This window comes from Dysidea avara, chromosome 10, assembly GCF_963678975.1.
Source record: "Dysidea avara chromosome 10, odDysAvar1.4, whole genome shotgun sequence".
NCBI classification, from domain to species: Eukaryota; Metazoa; Porifera; class Demospongiae; order Dictyoceratida; family Dysideidae; genus Dysidea; species Dysidea avara.
In genome coordinates, this window is record NC_089281.1 from 23,986,718 (window position 1) to 24,008,345 (window position 21,628).

At 37.2% G+C, this 21,628-nt stretch overlaps 1 protein-coding gene across 1 annotated transcript; it reads right to left on the reverse strand.

Moving 5' to 3' along the window:
* Window positions 1–7,834: 7,834 nt before the first annotated feature.
* LOC136236860 (hemicentin-2-like) lies at window positions 7,835–21,390 on the reverse strand. Its single transcript, XM_066027092.1, has 8 exons — window positions 21,278–21,390; window positions 12,558–12,866; window positions 12,064–12,504; window positions 11,236–11,544; window positions 10,877–11,182; window positions 8,222–8,836; window positions 8,079–8,176; window positions 7,835–7,912 (listed from the first exon to the last, which is right to left on the reverse strand). Exons 2-8 carry the CDS (start codon window positions 12,652–12,654, stop codon window positions 7,835–7,837), a joined length of 1,944 nt encoding a protein of 647 aa, XP_065883164.1. The 5' UTR covers window positions 12,655–12,866; window positions 21,278–21,390.
* Between the last annotated feature and the right edge of the window lie 238 nt (window positions 21,391–21,628).

A 21,628-nucleotide genomic window follows, 5' to 3' on the forward strand; every position in this document is an offset into this window, starting at 1 on the left:
GCTACAGCTATATCAAACACTTTTATAATATACTAAAATTGGTACCTGCCCTACGTGCAGGACCATCTCCACATTAAACATTTTAATGCCAGACCAAGCATTAAACACCAGCACTGCTCATGTAGCTATGTAGAGTACATGGTGATGTCACATTTTTAAAGAGCATAAGGTTTCGTTATGCCATCATGCTGCAAAAACACTAAAGTTTATTGTTTGTGGTTTTGACAGGAATGTAGTTCAATTATTCGGTGCTTCTTCCCTACCAGTGACTTCAATGTGCTGTAAAGAACAAACAAAACTTTGCTGCTTTACAGGCAGGACAACTAATGCGACAATAATTAATATATTGGGAACCGAGCATAAATATTAGTGTACTATATTTGCTGTGTAGCATGCATGTCGATAGTGCTATAAAGTACATGATCCTTATGTGGTACATAATATAGTGAAATAATGAGTATGCAAGGCTAATTAGTTAAACTGCTGCATGCGAGCTAAGGCAATTGTATATACAGTATACCTACATTACAAGTTTATTTATTTATTTAAAAGCTTTACAGTGCTGCAAGAACAGCACTGATGGTCCACTGGTATCCTGTACCAGTGGCCAGGAGTTACAAGTAGTAAAGCAGTGGCGTAGCTACCATGGAGGCAACCGAGGCAGTTGCCTCGGTAAAAAATACTCAACAATTAAGGCTGAGCAGGCCTGAGTTTTGGTAGCCTGAATTTTCTGTTCAAACGTTACTAGACAGCATTACTGCACCACACATTATAGAATCTATGGTTGTAGTGCTGGAGCCTACAGTGACTGGCTGGACCACTTTTCAGCTCCTTGAATTTGTATGAAAAAGATCGAGATACTCTAATAGAGCAGTCATCATAATATACTCTAATAGAGCATTCATGGCACTGTTCTCATTACACTGCTTGGGCTACATTTATATTGCTTTTAAATTACTTTTCAAAAGCTCCAGTGAGTCAACAACTGCATGGCAGTTAAAATAGCCTCCACATGCCATTTCAAATCATTTAATATATTTTCAAAATTTTCCTTGAAGGAGCATGCTCCCAGACTCCCTAGCTTGATATGCTTAGCACATGCAGTTGAGTATCACATGAAAGACATAATCTCTGACTTTAATATCACATCAGATCGATAAAAAAGTATAGTGTGCATGACTATGACCTCTGTTTCAGTTAATGGATGGCTTGACCACTCAAAATATCTCCGGAATAAGTCAGTTTTTGTGTTGAGTACAATTAAACTAGTCTAATAATTAAAGCATGGTATACCATAGCATTAACTATGCTGGAGCATTACTTGACATGTAGAAACATGCTCTGAGTCTTCTGAACAGTTTCTTCCATCCAACCAGAGAGTCAACCTGTAATACTGTACCGCCCATACTTGAAAGTGTTTGTGAGTCAGTTGAGTCAGAAGCAATTAGGTCAATGTATAAACTTTGCCTCGGTAAAAAAATTTTCCTGGCTATGCCACTGGTAAAGTAATTACTTAATTAGCTAAGTACAGTTGAAAATTACATTGGTCATTGCTATTAAAGAAAGTCAAAGTTGGGAGTTCTTGGGTGCTTGTTACAGTTCTTGGGTGCTTGTTACAGTTCTTGGGTGCTTGTTACAGTTGACACAAGGACACAAGAAGGAGTAGCTACATTTGTTATCTGAATTGAAGTTTAATAAAAAGTGATTCCAAAGGTGAGTACGTAATTTTTGCTTGATTGTAACAACATTGAGATCTAAATCAATAACAGGGAGGTGATTCCAAATTCTTGGCAGTCTGTTTACATAGAAATTTTTAGTAAAGTTGTCTGAGGTGGTGTACACATGGTACAGTTTCAGTTTCTACATGATGTTTACTTTACTGACTGTCACAAAGAGAAATGAACTTGGGCATAATTTAAAGCCATCTGATGTTGCAGTGACACACATACCTCTTGCCATACAAAAATCCACAGTGTAATTGACCACTAAGGTAATGTATGGTCCTATAGAGTGAAAGCATGTAAGCAGGATTATAGTAAAACAGTTGTGCCAGGCCAGATGCAGTTCTTCAGTGTAAACTACAGTATCTGCATGGTTCCAGTATTATCATTTATCAGATGCACAGTAGAATCTGTCCAATCATGCAAGCTGCCTATTACTACAGCAGTAATGAGGTAAATCTGAACAAACAGTTTTGCATGTCGGTACACACTATGCACTTAAAACAAAGCTGTGGCTAGATATTCTGGATATTGGTGAAAGAAGGTTTTACCTACTCTAATACAACACACTGGAACAACACACTGGAACAACACACAGATAGACAAATATGTTGGAAATTTGCCTGCCCTATCCCAAAAGTGCTATAGGAGTCCCTATGATGTGAGGCAGTTAAGTGCCAGTGTTGAAAAACTGAGCATTAGAGTTTGTAGATGAAGACTTGCACAGAACAGCAAAAAGGTGCATCAAAAAGGTCCCAAAAGTGAAAAAAAAAGTCATGACCTAGGCGGGGATTGAACCCAGGTTGGTTATGTTAAGGGAGGTTCACAAATCGCCACTGTTGTTTATTTGTGGTTTTGACAGGAATGTTACTCAACTTTTCAGTGATCTTTCCCTACACCAGTGCCTTCATCGCCCTATAAAGAGTGAACAAAAACACGTGTTGATTTGCTACAACAACACTCGAGTTTCCAGATGATGGGTGTTTAATTTAGCAAAAGTCCCGCGTCGATACATGCTTTGCATGCCAAGATAATTATGATGAGCTAAAAGTCATGCTTTAAAAAGGTTCTGAGTAGAAAGAAAAAAAATATGCCAACACGTGGTTTTCTCTACACCTTGGCCTTCTATACGCTGTAGAAAACGAACGGAAGCATGCGTGAACTCGTGATAACAATCTTAGAGTGGCCGGATGATGGGTGCTTCGATATCAGCACAGATTATATCGATCCATGCCTAGTTTGGTGAGTAAGCGGTGTGATGGTGTGACGGACAGACAGACAGCATGTTAGCTTTATATAATAATAGATTGTTTGCTCAAAACTTTGGCAAAAGACCACCTTGCTGTATAATTATAGTGACTTCATGCATACATTTTGTACTTCAGATAAAGTACATGTGGTTGCTTAGTGTGTATGTTGCAATGAAATTGATAAATAGCACATCACAGCAGACATAAAAAGACGAAACCATCCACCACTGTATAAATTATGTATATTCATCAAATTTCATTGGGGAATATCACCCAGTACATTGTTAGAATTTGACACCACAAACATTAAACTTGGTAGCATGGCAACAAGGAGACAAACTGTCCAACAACACATTAGACAGGCTGCATTCCATTATGTACACTAAAGTGTCACCAAAACAAGACAATACAGAACCATTTTTCCTTCCTCACCAAACACAACTGCTGTATTGCAAGTCTTAATACAATGGTGCCAGCTTATGCTCTAATTACAAGTACAATTAATTAGTACCACCATATCACCATCAAAATCTATATTGGCACAGAACAATAATACTATGCATTTTGTAGCATTGTATAGCATAGCTAGCATTGTTACATTACAGTATATACTACATAGCAACTGTATAATTATAGCTACATCCTATGGCTACTGTATTACCTCAAATTATGGCCAATCTCATCGCCACGGTATTAGTCACCAGGGTAGATAACATCATAACCACAATAAATGCCTGTTTCAAGTATTCATAGTTTTAACAGACATCAGCCTTTGGTGTGACAATGTGTGTGCGACACACAACCATGCACACACCATACATTTTGCATGTCAATATAATTATGTACCATGTGATGTGTAGACTCAGTAGTATGCGACGCATCGTGGTGTGGTGATGCTAAAACATGGAGTTTGTGTACCCACACGTGGAACAAGTTTGCTTTACCCATACAGAATAACATGTGGCAATGTGCAAAAATGTCACAAGTGTCAGTGTGTGAAATAAAGTGGTAGTTTGTGATATCATAAATGCACAACCTATAATTAGCTATATTCAATCATATATATGACTCCCTGCTTCACAGGCTTACTGTTAGCCTCCTTGCCAGGTCCCTAGAGGGATAGTTGTCTAATAAATAAATATATCGATTCTACGAACCCCCTGGGTGGTGTATTATTGTACATATCTAAATCTTATGATTGTGTAAGGAATGCACTGCATCATTAATAATAAACACTTCTGAAGCCCCCACATCTGTATTAGCTACATTGCACCTTTCATTTTTAAAAGTGCTCTCATAACATCATCATTGCCAACAAGTTGTGTAATAAAATAAAGTATTGATCGTGAGTGATTACTACAAATGTAATCCATAATTAATTATTAAGTAATGGACTTGTTGATTATGAATGGAAGAGGCCAACTATTTCTATTGTTACAGTTGTATATGTATGTATTCCTTGGAGATAGTGTGTATAGGTGAGATTACATAGTTATAAAACTAGGTAGTGATTCTTAACAACTAATGTACACAGCAACACAATGTAGTACTCTGTGACTGACACAATAGGAGATGTATGGTTTAGTCAGGCAGTATAACACTTCACTATATTCTTATTGGAATTTACAATTAGAATTAAACTGACAAGATAGTTCAGTAATATTCTAATATAATGCAAAACCACTATGTAGACCAATGTATGACCAATCTTTTACATAGGCATTGCATCTAAAGAAAGAATAATCACCCCAGACTGACACATTACTAAAAATGCATGCATGGCTTAAAAATAGTTGATAAAATGCAAAGCAAATACCCTGTTACTCACTCTTAGAAGGTATTATTCTGACTGTTGCACAGACATGCATACAGGGATGAGTACACCAAGGTAGTCTATCTTTACTCCAATCACTTTAACCATATATGCATAGCAAGCATGGTGACAAATTACAGATCTAGAGATGAATAAACCTTTGTTCTTGATAGAAACACAAAAGCCATTTATCATATACCCATGAACATTTTGTCATTTGAACAAAAGAAACTATATTATTATTTATACCAATTTAATGACTCATTGTACGTACATTATTATTGTAATATCACTGATGATTATGAAAGCACTATGGATTCTCATGATGGATTCATATTTGTAATGACTGATGTAACTGATAAGGTGACATCATTTGTTGTTTATCACACACAATGTAACTCAACAATATATCATTGACATGATGAAAAGAAGCTTTAAAGTGATAATTATATGGTAAGATCAAGTCAGGCACTAATACTCCATGGTTTTCATATGTATATACACTTGCCGTAAAATTCTGTCACAATTTGAATATGTATAACTACGTATTTATATGATATATATTATAGCATTCTGGCATGTCATATCAAAGTAAAAATACCTGTGGCAGTAGTACTAATTGTGTATTTGTACATCCACTATAACTATCAATTACTGTGTCAAAATTTTATTCGTTTTTCAGCTGTATGTTCTACTCTTTACAAATGAAGTACAGCTGAAAAGTGCCACTACAATCAATCCACTTACTCTCAAATATACGTAAGAGGTGCAATACATCCATTATAAGTGTCATATCTCAAATATAAATGGTGCGATACAAAAATTATGGATACTTTATCCCATTATAAGTTCTGCAGCGGTTGTTAGTTATGAAACAGCGTGCAAAGGAAAGAGGGAAATGGTTTTGTTAAATCTTGACATGCAGCTTGTGTGATTGAAATAGAACATAAAACAAGCCATGCAGCACAAGAAGCCATTGATGTTTGGACCTCAGTAAAATTAAACAATGAAGGAATCAATCCTGTTAGTAGTGTTTGGTAGAAAGAATCAGTCAGTTAGCCAGTTAGTCTGGTACACTAAACCACGATGTGCACAGTGCCCTTAAGTTGCTTGCTGTTAATATCTTTGTATATAGGTACAGTATGTATGTATGGTGCAACAGCAGCCTGTGTTCCACTATGAAACTTACACTAGTTTATGAATGAAGAAAATGCTTTAACTTGCTTTTATGAAATTCACATAAAAGTATTTAATGGTCTGTATTATGTTTGTTATGAGGTCTCTTTGTATACATTGCTGGTACACAAACAGAGTTGGGGTCGTTACTGTAAAAATGTAACTAGTTGCATATATATTATGTACATTACACTATGTAGCGTGCTAAAGTTACATTAGTATATTACTTATTGAAAAAGTTAACATGTTACACATTGACTCACTACTCTGAGAGCTGTAACTAGTAACAATATTACATATTACATTTGGGCATAATAGGTAAACTTTTTGAGCAGTGCCAGCATAGCATAGCTAAAATTTTGAACATACTAAATAGGCGGGTCCCTACTAGTTTGCAACTTTATTTTCATTGTCAAACTAGCTAGCTATACTGCATGAGCTATATAGCATCATGGTCTTTCGAAGTGCTTCAGCTATACTCTTAAAGCGTTTTACCGGCCGCTACTCTTTTAAATAGTTTTATGCTCTTAGAGCGTACGTTTTATACCCTTAAATCGGTTCAGTATGCTCTCTAAAGCGATTTGTGCTCTTAAAGCGCGTTTTAAACTCTTAAAGCACCTTATATCTGGCATCTTAAAGCGTTTTATCATCTTAAAACATTTTATACTCTTAAAGCGTTTTAAACTCTTAAATTAACGTTTTATATAGTTATACAACGGCCACGAGTGCTCTTCCTGGTATAAACGCACGAGCCTGAGGGCCGTCAGGCCCGAAGGCAAGTGCGTTTATACAGGCAGAACACGAGTGCACGTTGTATAACTGTTATGTACCACTCACCTAATAGGTGGGGAGAGTCTCACAAGACAACTGTAACACTTATAAAGGCCAGGTTTCTAACATCGATTGTGGGTAACCAAGCCGGACGTTGCGATGACGTTCCCCCTGCAGTACTGCAGCCACCTGAGATATTGAAAGCTAGTACGCTATGGGTTATATCACTAACCTGAATTCGCTGTTCGACTCTCATCATGTAGTGCTCAGCATGCCAGCGTGATCACTCAATCGCTATATAGACTAAGTGCCAGACTAATCGCCATAGCGATTCTCTCGAGCGAAAAAAAGCAGCTAAATAGACGGTTTAAGTAAACAAAACCTAACTACTAAACGATACTAGTCTAATTCTTTGTTTTGTTGAGTCATTGTCGAAGTGGACTACAGTTTAATCTTGGCTAAGATGGCACCAGGCTAGTAAGGTGTATAAGTACATTTATATATATGTAGACTAGAGTGGTGGCTACCCGCATTGGCTTTTTAGATCTCCATTGGCTGCTTGTAAACATTATACGTATTGGTGACGTTATGGCCCACAATCGACCTTTACATGTCAGGCTATAAAAGAATTTGAGTGATCTGTGAAGTGTCTTTCCACCTATTAGGTGAGGTGTCGTAGTGGTCTTCGCCACCAGCACTTGTGCTATGCTGCACAAAACTGCAGCCAGTGCAATATCTGTATATTGCACTGCGGTCAGTGCATTATAACTTATAATGCACTCGTTGTGGTCTACAAAACCGCAACCAGTGCGTTATAAGTTATAATGCACTCGCTGCGGTCTGCAGCAGTGCAATATACAAATTATGGCACTGGTGGTGCCTTTGAACTGCCCACGCAGAGTGGTACATTATACTCTTAAAGCGCTTTATCATCAGTCTTAAAGCGTTTTATACTCTTAAATCGCTTTATCATCTTAAGCATGTTAAAGTGGTTTAAGGTTGATCGCGCTTAAATAAATTTTACGAAGACTCAAAAGTGCTGTATTAACGAGTACAAAACGCAAACATATAAAAGCGCGAAATTTTGAATTAATGGGATAGCCTTATAGCGCTTTAAGCTTAAAGTGTTTTGAGGTACTGACGGGCACTTGATCCACCATTGTAACCCCCTGTATCCGCCACTGTAATGCATAAATAACAACCAACATCCATGTCTATATTGTTATTGTATATATAACTGGCTATACTTTTCCCTATTCATGACCCATCCACAAATATTTAACCATGAAGGAGCGCAGTACTATTTTAATATTATTAAATTAACTTTTAAATAAGCATAGAACTTACAATCAATACTATTACATGAAATGACAAAAAATTATTGCAATACACTGTCCCTGTGACCGCTCCACTACTACCATTATCACCATTAGCTTCTCCAGGACCTGTAAGAATATTAACACCTAAAAATATGTTACGTTTTAACATACCTGCAATAACAATGCAGACTTCTTCACTTGGTGTGCTGTTCCCAAAAGCATTACTGCTCCACACTTGTACTTTATATAGGAAACCAGCTGGCAAGTTTCTAATTTTTGTTTTACTCACTGGAGGAGCAAGTTTCTGCATTTTAGTTTCTGGCGAAGTTCCGTTGACTTGCATGTAGGCAACAAACAGATTGATCACTGGGGCTGGGTTATTGGTTGTACTATTCAGTATCCAAGAGATGGACAGTGAATTGTCTTTAGATTCCACCGTTATGATGTATGGGTCAGGCAAAGACCCAACTTCAATAGTAATTGGTTTGCTCACAGCTGAGATATTGTTTGCAGCAAAGCAGATGTAATCATCAGCATCTTGCCTTTGAATATTCTCTATGATCAATAGTTCTCTTGTGATAGAATCCTCTATTGTGTTAAACCTTGGATTATCTCTAGGGATGTTAGCCCAGGATACTACCAACTGACTAGTATAAGCCTCTACCATGTCACAAGCAATGGTTACATTAGAGCCAACTAAAACTGGTACAGCTGTGTCAATAATGTTGCCATTCTCAACTTTACCTTCCAACACTGAAATGACCACAGTTGGTCCAACAGGGGGAACTAAATAGTAAGAAAACAGTAGAAAAATAAATGTGCACACATATGCAAGAAATACATTGAAGTAGGGGGAAATAGTTATGTAATGTTGGAAGATGCAACAATTGAACTAAGTGAGAAACTTAATAATATTACATCTTAACACTTCTAGTAATTTACATAGCCCAAACTGAAGACTATCAAACAGTATGGTAGTACTGTTTAAGTAGAGATCGCCCTGAAAGTTCATGCGCCACCCACCTTCTTTGTACCCATCCTGCCTTTAAAAATCACCCTAGAGACATTTTACGCGACGAAAATTACCTTAACCATAGATACTACAGGTGGTTGGATATAGAATTTTAAAAATTTGCCAAAACTCAGAATTTTAGCATCACTGCCTTACTGCCTACACCACTGACCAGTCACGAGGCTAGAGGCCAAATGAAGCAGCACACGGTCATCATTTTATGCCACAATAACAAACTCACCAGTGGGATGTGTCTTTTGGGGTTCCAACGAGTGTAGGCCCTCTGCGCCTTGTCTTTTCTTTTATCTTCAATCAGGCTGCTTGTCTTCTTCATCCAATGAAAGGCATTTCTGTATCAACACTTTCTTTCAGCAACATATAGACGCTAAAGAATTATTTCAGAGCTGGATTCAGAAGCGCTGAGGATGGGAGCGCCATTAGGGCCGGAATAAAAAATAAATAAAAAATAAAATTCAGAAGCGCTTCAGTCCTGGCGCTACTATAAGACTAGATACACAGGGCTAGATACAAGGGGGTGTCACGTAGGTACGCGCTGTAGGTAGATCTGCGACCGCGGTCAAACTCTTGACCGGCCGAAATTTCGCTTTGACCTGTGACTAAGAGCCCGGCTTTTCCGACCATTGACCGGTGACTTAGCGACGATATTTCAGCACTTTTCGATTGTGGGTTGGAAGCTTTTACCCTTGACCATTGAATTTGCAGGATTTTGATGGCTTTGACTTAGACTTTGACCGCGGTCTCATATCTACCTACAGTGAGTGCCTGCATAGATATTCTCTCTAATATCTATGGTGCCTGTGTGCCACCCCTTGTAGATATGTGCAGGTTCGCAATTGGGATCCCGTTTGTGATAGGTTTGCGACCACGCCTATCAATTAAAGATCTAGGTGGACTAATAGCGATAGAGTACAGAGACCACACCTCTAAACAATCTAGCTATTTACTTAACAGTAAAACAAGATGACCTCAACCCTTATTGGTCTAGCTAGCTGCACACCTCTTCACTGACTCGAGATATACTCTAATACAACAGTCACTCTAATACAACAGTCATGTATGCATGATATTCTAATAGAACAGTCACAAGTTACATTGTAGCTAGCTGTGCTACAACAAAAAAACTAATATTGTAAATTTAAAAATGAAGTAGGGATCTATGCAACAAAAAGTAGTGAAACGAGATGGATGATGGTATTACAGCATAGCTCAGTACATTAGCTATAACAATTATATTTTGCTCAATGCCAAAGTAGGGACTTTCCCACTGAGCTATGCTGTAATACCATCATTGATCTCTTATTTCACTATTTTTTGTTGCATATATCCCTACTCCATTTTTAAATTTACAAGTTTTTAAAATACTAGTATATAAACAATGGCTTGCTGTAAGGCTTGATAAATGTACTATATATAATAGTAGTACACTTGTTGCTAAGATTGAGAAATACTATTTGCGCTAACTACAAGCAATTAACACTGGAATGTCAATGATGTGTTAAGTTGTAGGCATAAAAGTAATACATTGGTAACTACAAATCTAAATAGCAATCATCAAGTCCCTACAAGCAATTTATGCACAATCACACAGTACTTGGAGTATATTTGTTGTTGATGTAGACCAAATTACAGAAGAGAAAGGAATATTGTTTATCCTGTTGGCATCACAGAGATATAACAGAATACCAGACAGTGTAAGACAGTTAATAATGTTTATTGAAGCCATATAGATAGACAAGTATTATAATATGAATACACTTTCTATGTACATGCAGCACAGAACACAGTGTACTTACTGATAACTGATATTATAAAACCATCGTCATCTCTTTCTCCTTCAGAAAAGGCATTAAGCCTGTACTCTCCCACATCTTCCGGCTCTACAGAACTTATGGTTATTCCAGAGAAGGTTACAAAAAATCTTGGTGAATTATGTTCTCTAAAAACACCATTACTAGTTTTCTTAAACAACGTCAATTCTGGAGATGGCCTTCCAACTGTTGTAAAGTTTAGTTTTACTCGAGTTCTGACTAGCAAATTGTAATGAAACTGATCCTGTGGTTGACCTTGTTGTTCATCTAAATTTACAATATTCGGCTCCTCTGTAAGCAAAGGTATAATGTCACATTGACTACTAGAATCATATCATGCTTACCAAATACAATTAACTCGACTGTGGAGCTGTATTGATCTTGTGCCACATTCCTAGTCAACGAAACTGTGCAGTAATAATTGCCAGCATGTGAGGGCATCACAGGTTCAAATATCAGTGAGCGTGTGTCCGGTGAAAAATAGATATTAGTATCAGTGCTATTAACAGAAAAAAGGGTGTTGGGCTGTCCATTCCTCAACGCGCCCCAACCAATTTGTTGCACATTATTTGGCTTGTACACACACAACAACGTTGCTCGTGTCCCACGTCTGGCAACAAGCCCATCATCAGGGCTAATGGTCAAATCATCAGCTAAAGACAGCAAAAAGACATGTGGGTAGGTTGACACTTACAGAAGCACTATCTGATACATACAACACACCATCCTACGTGTTTGCTGAAGCTCTTGTTACAAGTTCAATAAGATTCTTTAGTCTTAACATGACGTTATAAGGAAATACCTACCTTTCAATTGTCTTGTTATGGGAATGACATCTTGCAAAGTGTAGCTGAATTACCATTCTTTGCACTTGTAAATGCCTGAGTGACATGCGTACATACCCTACTCGCTTTTGTAGTAAAAGTGCAAAGCAATGCAAAGCAAAAAGCAAGCTTAATTCTTTGGAACAGTACACACCTGGTACCAGTGCCTTAGCTAACATTTGTTTACAAATCAGCCCAACCACAATGAATTTGAAAGCCACAAGTAAACTAATTCACCACCTTACAACAAGAGAATGTATATCAATGGAAGATCACTCCAGTATTTGAAGGTAATATGTAGCTAACATACAGCTAAAACACACGTGCACAAAACTGCCGCCAACTTACATGGTGGTGGTAGCTGTCCACATGCTGCATTAACACAGAACAGCACGATACTTGCTATTAATACACACCGCATATTCGCGTCAATTGATACTATTGCTAACCTACAACGATTCCTCAATTGTACACTGAACTTACTAATGACTGATATTCTAAAATCTTCATCATCTCTTTCTCCTTCAGAAAAGGCATTAAGCGTGTACTCTCCCACATCTTCTGGCTCTACAGAACTTATGGTTATTCCAGAGAAGGTGACAAAAAACCTTGGTGAATTATGTTCTCTAAAAACACCATTACTAGTTTTCTTAAACAATGTCAATTCTGGAGATGGCCTTCCAACTGTTGTAAAGTTTAGTTTTACTCGAGTTCTGACTAACAAATTATAATGAAACTGATCCTGTGGTTGACCTTGTTGTTCATCTAAATTTACAATATTCGGCTCCTCTGTAAGCAAAGGTATAATGTCACATTGACTACTAGAATCATATCATGCTTACCAAATACAATTAACTCGACTGTGGAGCTGTATTGATCTTGTGCCACATTCCCAGTCAACGAAACTGTGCAGTAATAATTGCCAGCATGTGAGGGCATCACAGGTTCAAATATCAGTGAGTGTGTGTCCGGTGAAAAATAGATATTAGTATCAGTGCTATTAACAGAAAAAAGGACGTTGGGCTGTCCATTCCTCAACACGCCCCAACCAATTTGTTGCACATTATTTGGCTTGTACACACACAACAACGTTGCTCGTGTCCCACGTCTGGCAACAAGCCCATCATCAGGGCTAATGGTCAAATCATCAGCTAAAGACAGCAAAAAGACATGTGGGTAGGTTGACACTTACAGAAGCACTATCTGCATACAACACACCATCCTACATGTTTGCTGAAGCTCTCGTTACAAGTTCAATAAGATTCTTTAGCCTTAACATGACGTTATAAGGAAATACTTAGCTACCTTTCAATTGCCTTGTTATGGGAATGAAGTCTTGCAAAGTGTAGCTGAATTACCATTCTTTGCACTTGTAAATGCCTGGGTGACACATGCGTACATACCCTCCTCGCTTTTATAGTAAAAGTGCAAAGCGATGCAAAGCCAAAAGCAGGCTTAATTCTTTGGAAAAGTACAGTGCCTTAGCTAACACTTGTCAGCCCAACCACAACGAATTTGAAAGCTATGAGTTAACCAAACACTAATTCACCACCTTGCAACAAGAGAATGTATATCAATGGAAGATCTCTCCAGTATTTGAAGATAATATGTAGCTAACGTACAGCTAAAACACATGTGCACAAAACTGCCGCTAACTTACATGGTGGTGGTGGCTGTCCACATGCTGCATTAACACAAAACAACACGATACTTGCTAATAATACACACCACATCTTCAAGTCAATTAATACTACTGCTAACCTACAGCGATTCCTCAATAACCACCTCTACTTCAACTGCACAAAATGTGACAATGTCTCGTATTTATGTGATACATTCATAAATCATTGGATACATTTGAATATTGTTATGCAACAGAAACCACAATAATGACCACAATGAGTTATCAGGTGCTTTCGTGGTCAATTAAATCATGCATTAGAATCTTGTTAACTGTTAAATGAGACTGGCTACATAAACAGAAGAAAAAAATGAACAAAGCTAATTGTCAGAGGTTATTTAATTGTACATGTATGCGTTTTTGAACAACTTAGTGATTTTCTCTCTACAGCTATCAAAAATGACCCCAGTTATTTTGGCCACATACACTACAGACACACATAAAAGAAGGATTTTCTTGAGAGAGTGGTCCCACAAGATTCAATTACAACACTGTTGCACAACATTGCGCATAATGTTTAAGGCCCTCAGGACATCTGTTGAAAAGGAAACAAACTTCTGTTCTATAAAGCAAGTCATGTCTTAGTGCTAAGCACTCAAGTAAATAAAAGAGAATCCACAACCCTTTGACCCCCCATGGCTATGTTGCTTATGGTTGGTTCAACAAAGTTGAATACACAAGCTGTTAAATGTTAGTATCTGATGCTAGTATGCTGTGAGTTATAGCTCTGATGAGAATGCTGTGGGTTATACCCAATCCCCGGAGTAACTGTAAATATTCAAACTTCACAGTATATATAAGCAAATGCAGTATAGTTTGCATTCTATTATGTTACGGTTACAGCTAGCTGCTTATATATAAGATATGTGAGCACATGGGCTTGCCATTAGAGCTACAGCAATCACATGATAAAGATTTGTGATGCTCAATAAGTATTGTATAACATTGTATAACTAAATAGCATAAAGAGATTTTTGTACCATACACACATATATATATATTCGTGTATGTATATATATATATATACAGCACAATTGACCTGAGTGGCAACCCAGTCAGGGAGCCTCTCATAATTAGCATTGCCTCACCCTCACTTGATATGACTTCGTTGGATGAGGAAGAAGACAAGCAGCCTGATTGAAGATAAAAAAGACAAGACGCATGCAGAGGGCCTACACTTGTCAGAACCCAAAAAAGCACATCCCACTGGTGAGTGTATTATTGTGGCATAAAACGGTGACCATACGCTGCTTAGTTTGGCCTCTAGCCTTGTGACTGTAGTCAGTGAGTGAGGCAGTGAGTCTAAAATTTGAGTTTTGGTGATTTTTTAAAATTCTATATATGGCCATCTGTAAGTGTTTAATGCTGTTTTATGTATTATATGGACAAGTACTATTCCGTAAAGGTGATTTTCGTCATGTAATATGCCTCTAGAATGATTTTTGAAGGCAGAAACTTGGGCGGTATGCAAAAGTTTCGAGGGGATCTCTACTTAAATGGTACTACCATACCGTTTGATATATTTCCAAGTCTAGGGAATCAAATTTTGTGTTGGATTACCAGAGGTCCGGTGTCAGATTCTATACAAAGGTTAACTATACAAAAGTGTTAGTAAATGACATTTTAGTCAGGTTAGAGAAGATTCTGGACTGATTATGCAGGTGTCAGATTAGAGAGGTTCGACTGTATAGCAAACCATCAGGGAGTGGAATGCCCTACCCCCACATGTTATAGAATCAACATCAATCACTTTATTTCATAATCAAAAATCAAATAGACAATCATTAATAATTAAATAGACAATTAATTTGTACTTACCTTAGTAATTATTTATAGTTAGTTAGATTTTCTAATTTTCTTTGTACTAATTGATTAATATTAATTGATTTATTATTTTATATTCATAACAGTCGGCATAATGGCGTTCTTCCTTGTTGGAGTGATACAAAAAACTACGACAACAAACTAAAAATATAACTACATGCGTACATAAACACAAAGCAAGACAATAGCAAACATTACACCACACCACACCACACACAAACAACACTGACTGAATTACATAGATAACAAGAAATATCAGGAGTATGGAAAACCCAGAACGCCGGAACAACCCGGATCAGCGTTATTTTTGTGATTGGAGTCACGTGCAAACACTAGCATGCAAAATTCATTTAACAAGTATTTCCAATTTTCTTTTACAAACACAAGATCTCACCCTCAATCACTTTCCATTCCCTCATTGACCATCAACCCTTATCGTCACTCTTTCTTTGTCAACACTCCTTTTCTGTGGAACTCAATACCTCACAGTATTCTTCAACTGTCGAATCGTGTTGCTTTTCACTCTGCTCTTCGTCGATTTCTTTTTGTGTAGCATCAACTACATGTCTTCAGTTTTGTATAAGCTTTTAATACATCTGTTTAGTGTTTTTGGTTTGTTTTTTATTCAGTGTACATGTGTGTGTGTTGTTTTGCATGTGCTTTTTGTGAAGGGGAGAACGTTTACAGGCTTAGCGTTTTGTGTACCCTTGTCTTTTGACAAAAATGGATAATCTAATCTATAAATACTACACAGAGGAATGACCAAAATTTGTCTGCTAATATGTTCTATAGCATCTATATAATCCTTACTTGCAGCAGATCTGCAGGATGTAAGATAAATCAACAGAAAAGCGAGAGGAGGATTAGTGCACTTAACCGTGCATCCTCGCGTAGTCAGGCCCTTTTTTTTCTTTTGTGTGAGGGCGGGGAAAGAAAAGGGTCTGGTGAACATAGTACTGCATTTTTCCAACATCTTTCGGTATACGAAGCGCCATGCGCTAAAAATGCGCGCGCATCTGGCAAAGTGAGTCACAGGAGTCATATTGCTGATTCGGTTTCACACATCGTTATAATGCTGTCAGTATGATTAATGAACAGTAGAAGACCAGCTACCACACATTATTGACGGTACAGTATCTGTACTGTATGACCACGCCACGGCACGCGATTTACCGGGGTTTTCAAGTCCGTCGTCCTATGTATTTTGGCGCATGCGCTTAGCAGTGCGAAAGAAATGGCAGATTCAAGTGAGATCAGGTAACTGTGTGTGCCCTATTATGATGGATGATTGTAAATGTGGTAAAACTATTACTCACTGTGTTGTTGTGACTCCTTTATCACCAGTGAATGGCCCTTCGGTTAGTAGGTTTTTAGCGCATGTGCAATTATAATAGGACAACGGACTTGAAAACCCCGGTAATTCCAAATTTCATAACTCGCATGCGTGCGCATTAGCGCATGGCACTTTGTACACCGCAAGATCTTGGAAAAATACAGTATCGCGGTTTGCACATCCGTAGTCATAAATTATTTTTTGGATTCGACAAAATAGCCAACCAAAAGTGAGCAATTCCATTCAAATCTCGTTCTCATTGGCCCATTTTCACGTGACACTATAGACTTTGGTGACCACGGATGTGCAATCCGCGATATAGCATCGTCGTTGGGCTATCCCGAAAAAAAAAGATTGTGGGATTCTACTGCGCAGCTTCCGGATTGTTTGGTGCAAATGACGTGATCTGCTGCATTTGCGTCCTGTTACCATAGATATTTCAGTAGTAGCTATGGTAACAGGATGCAAATATTAGCAAATCACGTCATTCGTGCCAATCAACAATCCGGAAGCTGCGCAGTAGAATCCCCACAATCTCGGGATAGCCCAACGACGATGCTATACTATGCTCACCAGACCCTTTTCTTTCCCGCCCCCACATAAAAGGAAGAAAAGGGTCTGGTTATGTGAGACTACATCCTAAACCAACCCAGCTATCTCAGCTACACTCCATACCCTTAACTAATAACCAAATGATTTGAAGGATAATACAATTTCTAGCTAGTACTGTGCTAAGTTATTTCAGGAGTCCCCCAAGGTTCAGTATTGGGTCCTTTATTATTTATTTGTTATGTGAATGACATGCCTGATAAAATTAAGTCCACTTTAAAGTTGTACGCAGATGATGATCTTCTGTACAGAGATTCATTCTCCGGAGGACAGTAAAATCCTACAAGAGGAATATCAACATGCTACAACAATGGGCTGAATGCTGGATGATGAATTTTAATCCTGTGAAATGTGAATGCTTAAGAGTAACTCTTCACCCTTTGCCACACAATATCTCATAAACAATAATAAAATTCAGCAAGTTTCACAAGCAAAGTATTTGGGAGTTCATATTGACGAAACACTTTCTTGGAACTTCCACGTTAATTTTGTATGCAACAATGCAAATAATGTCCGAGCATATCTGCAGTGAAATTTAAGACAATGTCCAGCAAATGTAAGGGAAAGATGTTATCTTACTTTAGTGCGACCCATATTAGAGTATGCTTGTGTAGTTTAGTCACCATATACTATGACTAATATTGATAGACTAGAAAGAGTACAAAGGAAAGCAGCAAGATTAGTATGTAATGATTACTCAATGTACTCTAGTGTCACTAACATGTTAAATAGGATGCACTGGACAACACTTCAAGTTAGAAGAGAAAACCTGAGACTGATAATGATCTACAACATTCTTAATAATCTTGTTAAAATTGATATAGGGAACTCACTTATCAAGAATAATTTACCCACCCGAGGAGATTCAAATAGATTTAAGCAACCATTTACCAGAGTTAATTCATTTAAACATTCCTTCTACCCCGATGCAATTAAACTGTGGAATAAATTACTAGATACTATAATTAATTGTACAACATTACAAAACTTTAAGATCTAATTAACTGTTAATAATATTTGCACACACACTACACCTTTCTGTATGTCTACACTCGTTTGTTGAGTCCTGTACATTACATATAATTAATTAAGTAATTAAGTCGCTACAATCCATCTTTGTACTGAAGAATGCCTCTAATAAATTCGGTCACTGACTACCAGTAGGCTAGCTAGCTAGCTTGTGTTAAGTGTTGCAAAACTACACTGTATGTCTTGGGATTGTAGTGATTGTGTAGTTAGGAATCCTTAGATGAAGTTTTGGCTGAGAAAGATGGTTTTCAGATAAATGATACTCATGTACAGAAACTCTCCACTAAATGTCAATTTGGTTTTCTTCCCAAAAGATCTACATTACAACAATTGTTGGTATTTGCTAAAAACGTTTTGGAGCCTAAATGTGAAGTTGATGTCGTGTATATGGATTTTCGAAAAGCATTCGATACTGTTTCTCACGATCGTCTTTTACAAAAACTATGGGCTGTTGGAATAACTGGGACAGTTTGGAAGTGGTTCCAAGCATATCTGAAGCAACGATACCAATGCGTCAAGGTTGGGGACTCGTTTTCAGATCTATGTAATGTTTTATCAGGAGTTCCTCAGGGAAGTGTCCTTGGACCCTTATTGTTTGTCATTTCCATCAATGATTTACCCGAACATATTCAATTCGCAATTCCCTTTATCTTTGCGGATGACACCAAGTGTCTATGTAAGATTAGATCTTCTGATGACACTGAGAAATTACAAACAGATATCAACAATGCCTTTATCTGGAGTATTACATCAGAACTATTTTTTAATTATTCCAAATTCGTTCATCTTTGCTTTTGGGCCAAAGACTCATTAGACCATTCAATTTATAACATTAATGGACAACCAATCCCTCATTTATCACACCACGAAGATCTTGGGGTAATATTCACATGTGACTTCAACTGGACAGCCCACTATTCATCTATTTCTTCAAAAGCTTATAAAATTTTAGGTCTTATCAGGAGAACTTTTAAAATCAATTGTATGGAAGCCAAGAAAAACTTGTACATCTCATTAGTAAGATCCCAACTAATCTACTGCTCAGAAATGTGGAGACCGCAATTAATAAAAGACATAACATCACTAGAACGCATACAGCGAAGAGCAACTAAGTATATTTTAAATGACTACACCTCTACCTATAAATCCAGACTGGAACAACTAAACCTCCTACCACTAATGTACATCTATGAAATAAATGACCTTATGTTCTTAATAAAATCATTGAAATCGCCATCAGACAACTTTGAAATTAGAGACCATATTACCTTTACCAGTAACTCTACTAGATCAGGGACACATCACAAGCTAACCCATCCTAGAACAACATCAGCGGTACAGCGTCACTTTTACTTTAATAAAATCACACGACTTTACAACTACCTCCCAGCTATTAACATTTCATTACCAACTAACATTATCAAATGCCAATTAATCCAACACTTATGGACTCATTTTTACAATAATTTCAATTCTGATTGAGCCTGCACTTTTCACCTTCTTTGTCCATGTCATCGTTGCTCCAGTGTGCCTATATCTGTAAACTTCAATGAACTGTAACTATAATTCTGTAATTAACGGTAACTAAAATTGTTTATTTATTTATTTTTTTCACCTTGGATGTCAGCACCTGTTGCTGGCATACCTTCAGCATGCAATTTTGATTTTACTGTAAAGCTAAATAAATAAATTTAATGTGTATTCCAATTAACGATCACTCTCATGTTAATTCGTGGTGTACCCTGCAGATTTGTTACAAGTAAGAATAATAGCAATGTTGTAGAGCATATTAGCAGACAAATTTTGTTCATTCCACTGTGGAGTCTTTATAATCTGGCATGCTAGTGCTTGCACGTGATTCCAATCGAAAAAATAACACTGTTCCGGCGTTCCGGATTTTCCATACTCTAGTGATGGGCGATACCAGGATTTTCAGAACGATACGATATTGACTAAAATTGACCGATATTGTAATATTAAATTTGCACGTGTAAATTGCTAGTTTTCTCACATAATTTGATACTTACTTATTTACTTACATTCTAATTTAATTTGTAACTAATCATTGTACTATGCTCATGCATATGAGTCTTACAATTATAAAATATAATATAATAGTAGGTAGCTATGGCTATACACAATGGGGATTTCCCGTCCACATACACAAGAGTAACAGTAATTAGAAAATTGCTGAAGGTAATGAAAAGCTGCAATTAACTATTAAATAAGCTTAATAGACATTTTAAAATTAATTCAGATCACATGACGTATCTTATCGAAATAACACACTATTTGTTATAAGTTAGTACTCATTTGTATGATTATCTGTGTTGTATACTCTGCATGAGGTTTACACAGTAATAATAATAATAATATCGAGTTTTGAAAATATATCGATACTTTTCGATATCAGCAAAAAAATCAAACGATACGATATAATATCGCCCAACACTACCATACTCCCAAGAAATATCTTTTCGCAGAGTCTCGAAAGTCTGGTCCCCTGGGCAACATCAGTAGTACTGCCTGCTCAGTATCAAATAAATAGGTACTCTCCCACGCGGGAGATTATATGGCGTAGATAGGATGTCCTGTGACATTCTTGTGGTAGTAGCTAGTAGCTACAAGTCAGAAAAGGAGACTCCTCATTCTGTCTAGTGAAACTACAAAGCGATGGAAAGACAAAAGCAAGGAAATACCTATAGTAAATATCAATCTTGATATTAATGTAAACATTTGTTTGCAATCAACAAACTATAGTCTAGCTACAACTTAAGCCTTAAGCTTGTTCAAATTAAGCCATAAGTAGACCAAAATTTTTCATCTTGTAACGTATCACTGGAAAATCATATTAGAAGATAACACAACTACTAGCTTAGTCCAGAGTGAGACCGTTTTTTGCTATTATCTCGGCTATTATAGCTGTACGTAGCTGCCTACAGTAGCTAGCCGCTAAGTACTGAGAAAAATAAGACAAAGCGAAGAAAAAAATGTGGTTTAGCCACGTGAGACTACTATATTTATTTATTTATTCACTAAAGCTATAGCTACATAGCTACTGACACACAAAACTGTCGCCAACTTACATGGTGGTGGTAACTATCCATATACTACGTTAATATACGCCAACAGAATGATGCTTGCAATAAATACACACCGCATCTCAGCTCAGCACGTCATTTATTAGCTACTGCTAGCTATAACTATGATATAATGTGACAACGTCTGGTCAGGCTCCACATTTAATATGTAACACATTCGTATAATATCGCGGATACCGATCATATTGTTACGATCCCCTCGGTTACGATATTGAAGTACGTACAAGAAAACATAGTTTTAATATGTAACACATTCGTATAATATCGCGGATACCGATCATATTGTTACGATCCCCTCGGTTACGATATTGAAGTACGTACAAGAAAACATAGTTT

Excerpts from the sequence above, each read along its gene's own strand:
- LOC136236860 (XM_066027092.1), bottom strand. The coding sequence starts at position 12,654 with ATGCCCTCACATGCTGGCAATTATTACTGCACAGTTTCGTTGACTGGG. Across the intron at positions 11,183-11,235 it reads AGTCGAGTTAATTGTATTTG|AGGAGCCGAATATTGTAAAT; the intron begins GTAAGCATGATA and ends CTTTGCTTACAG. Across the intron at positions 8,837-10,876 it reads TTTTATAATATCAGTTATCA|TTCCCCCTGTTGGACCAACT; the intron begins GTAAGTACACTG and ends CTTACTATTTAG.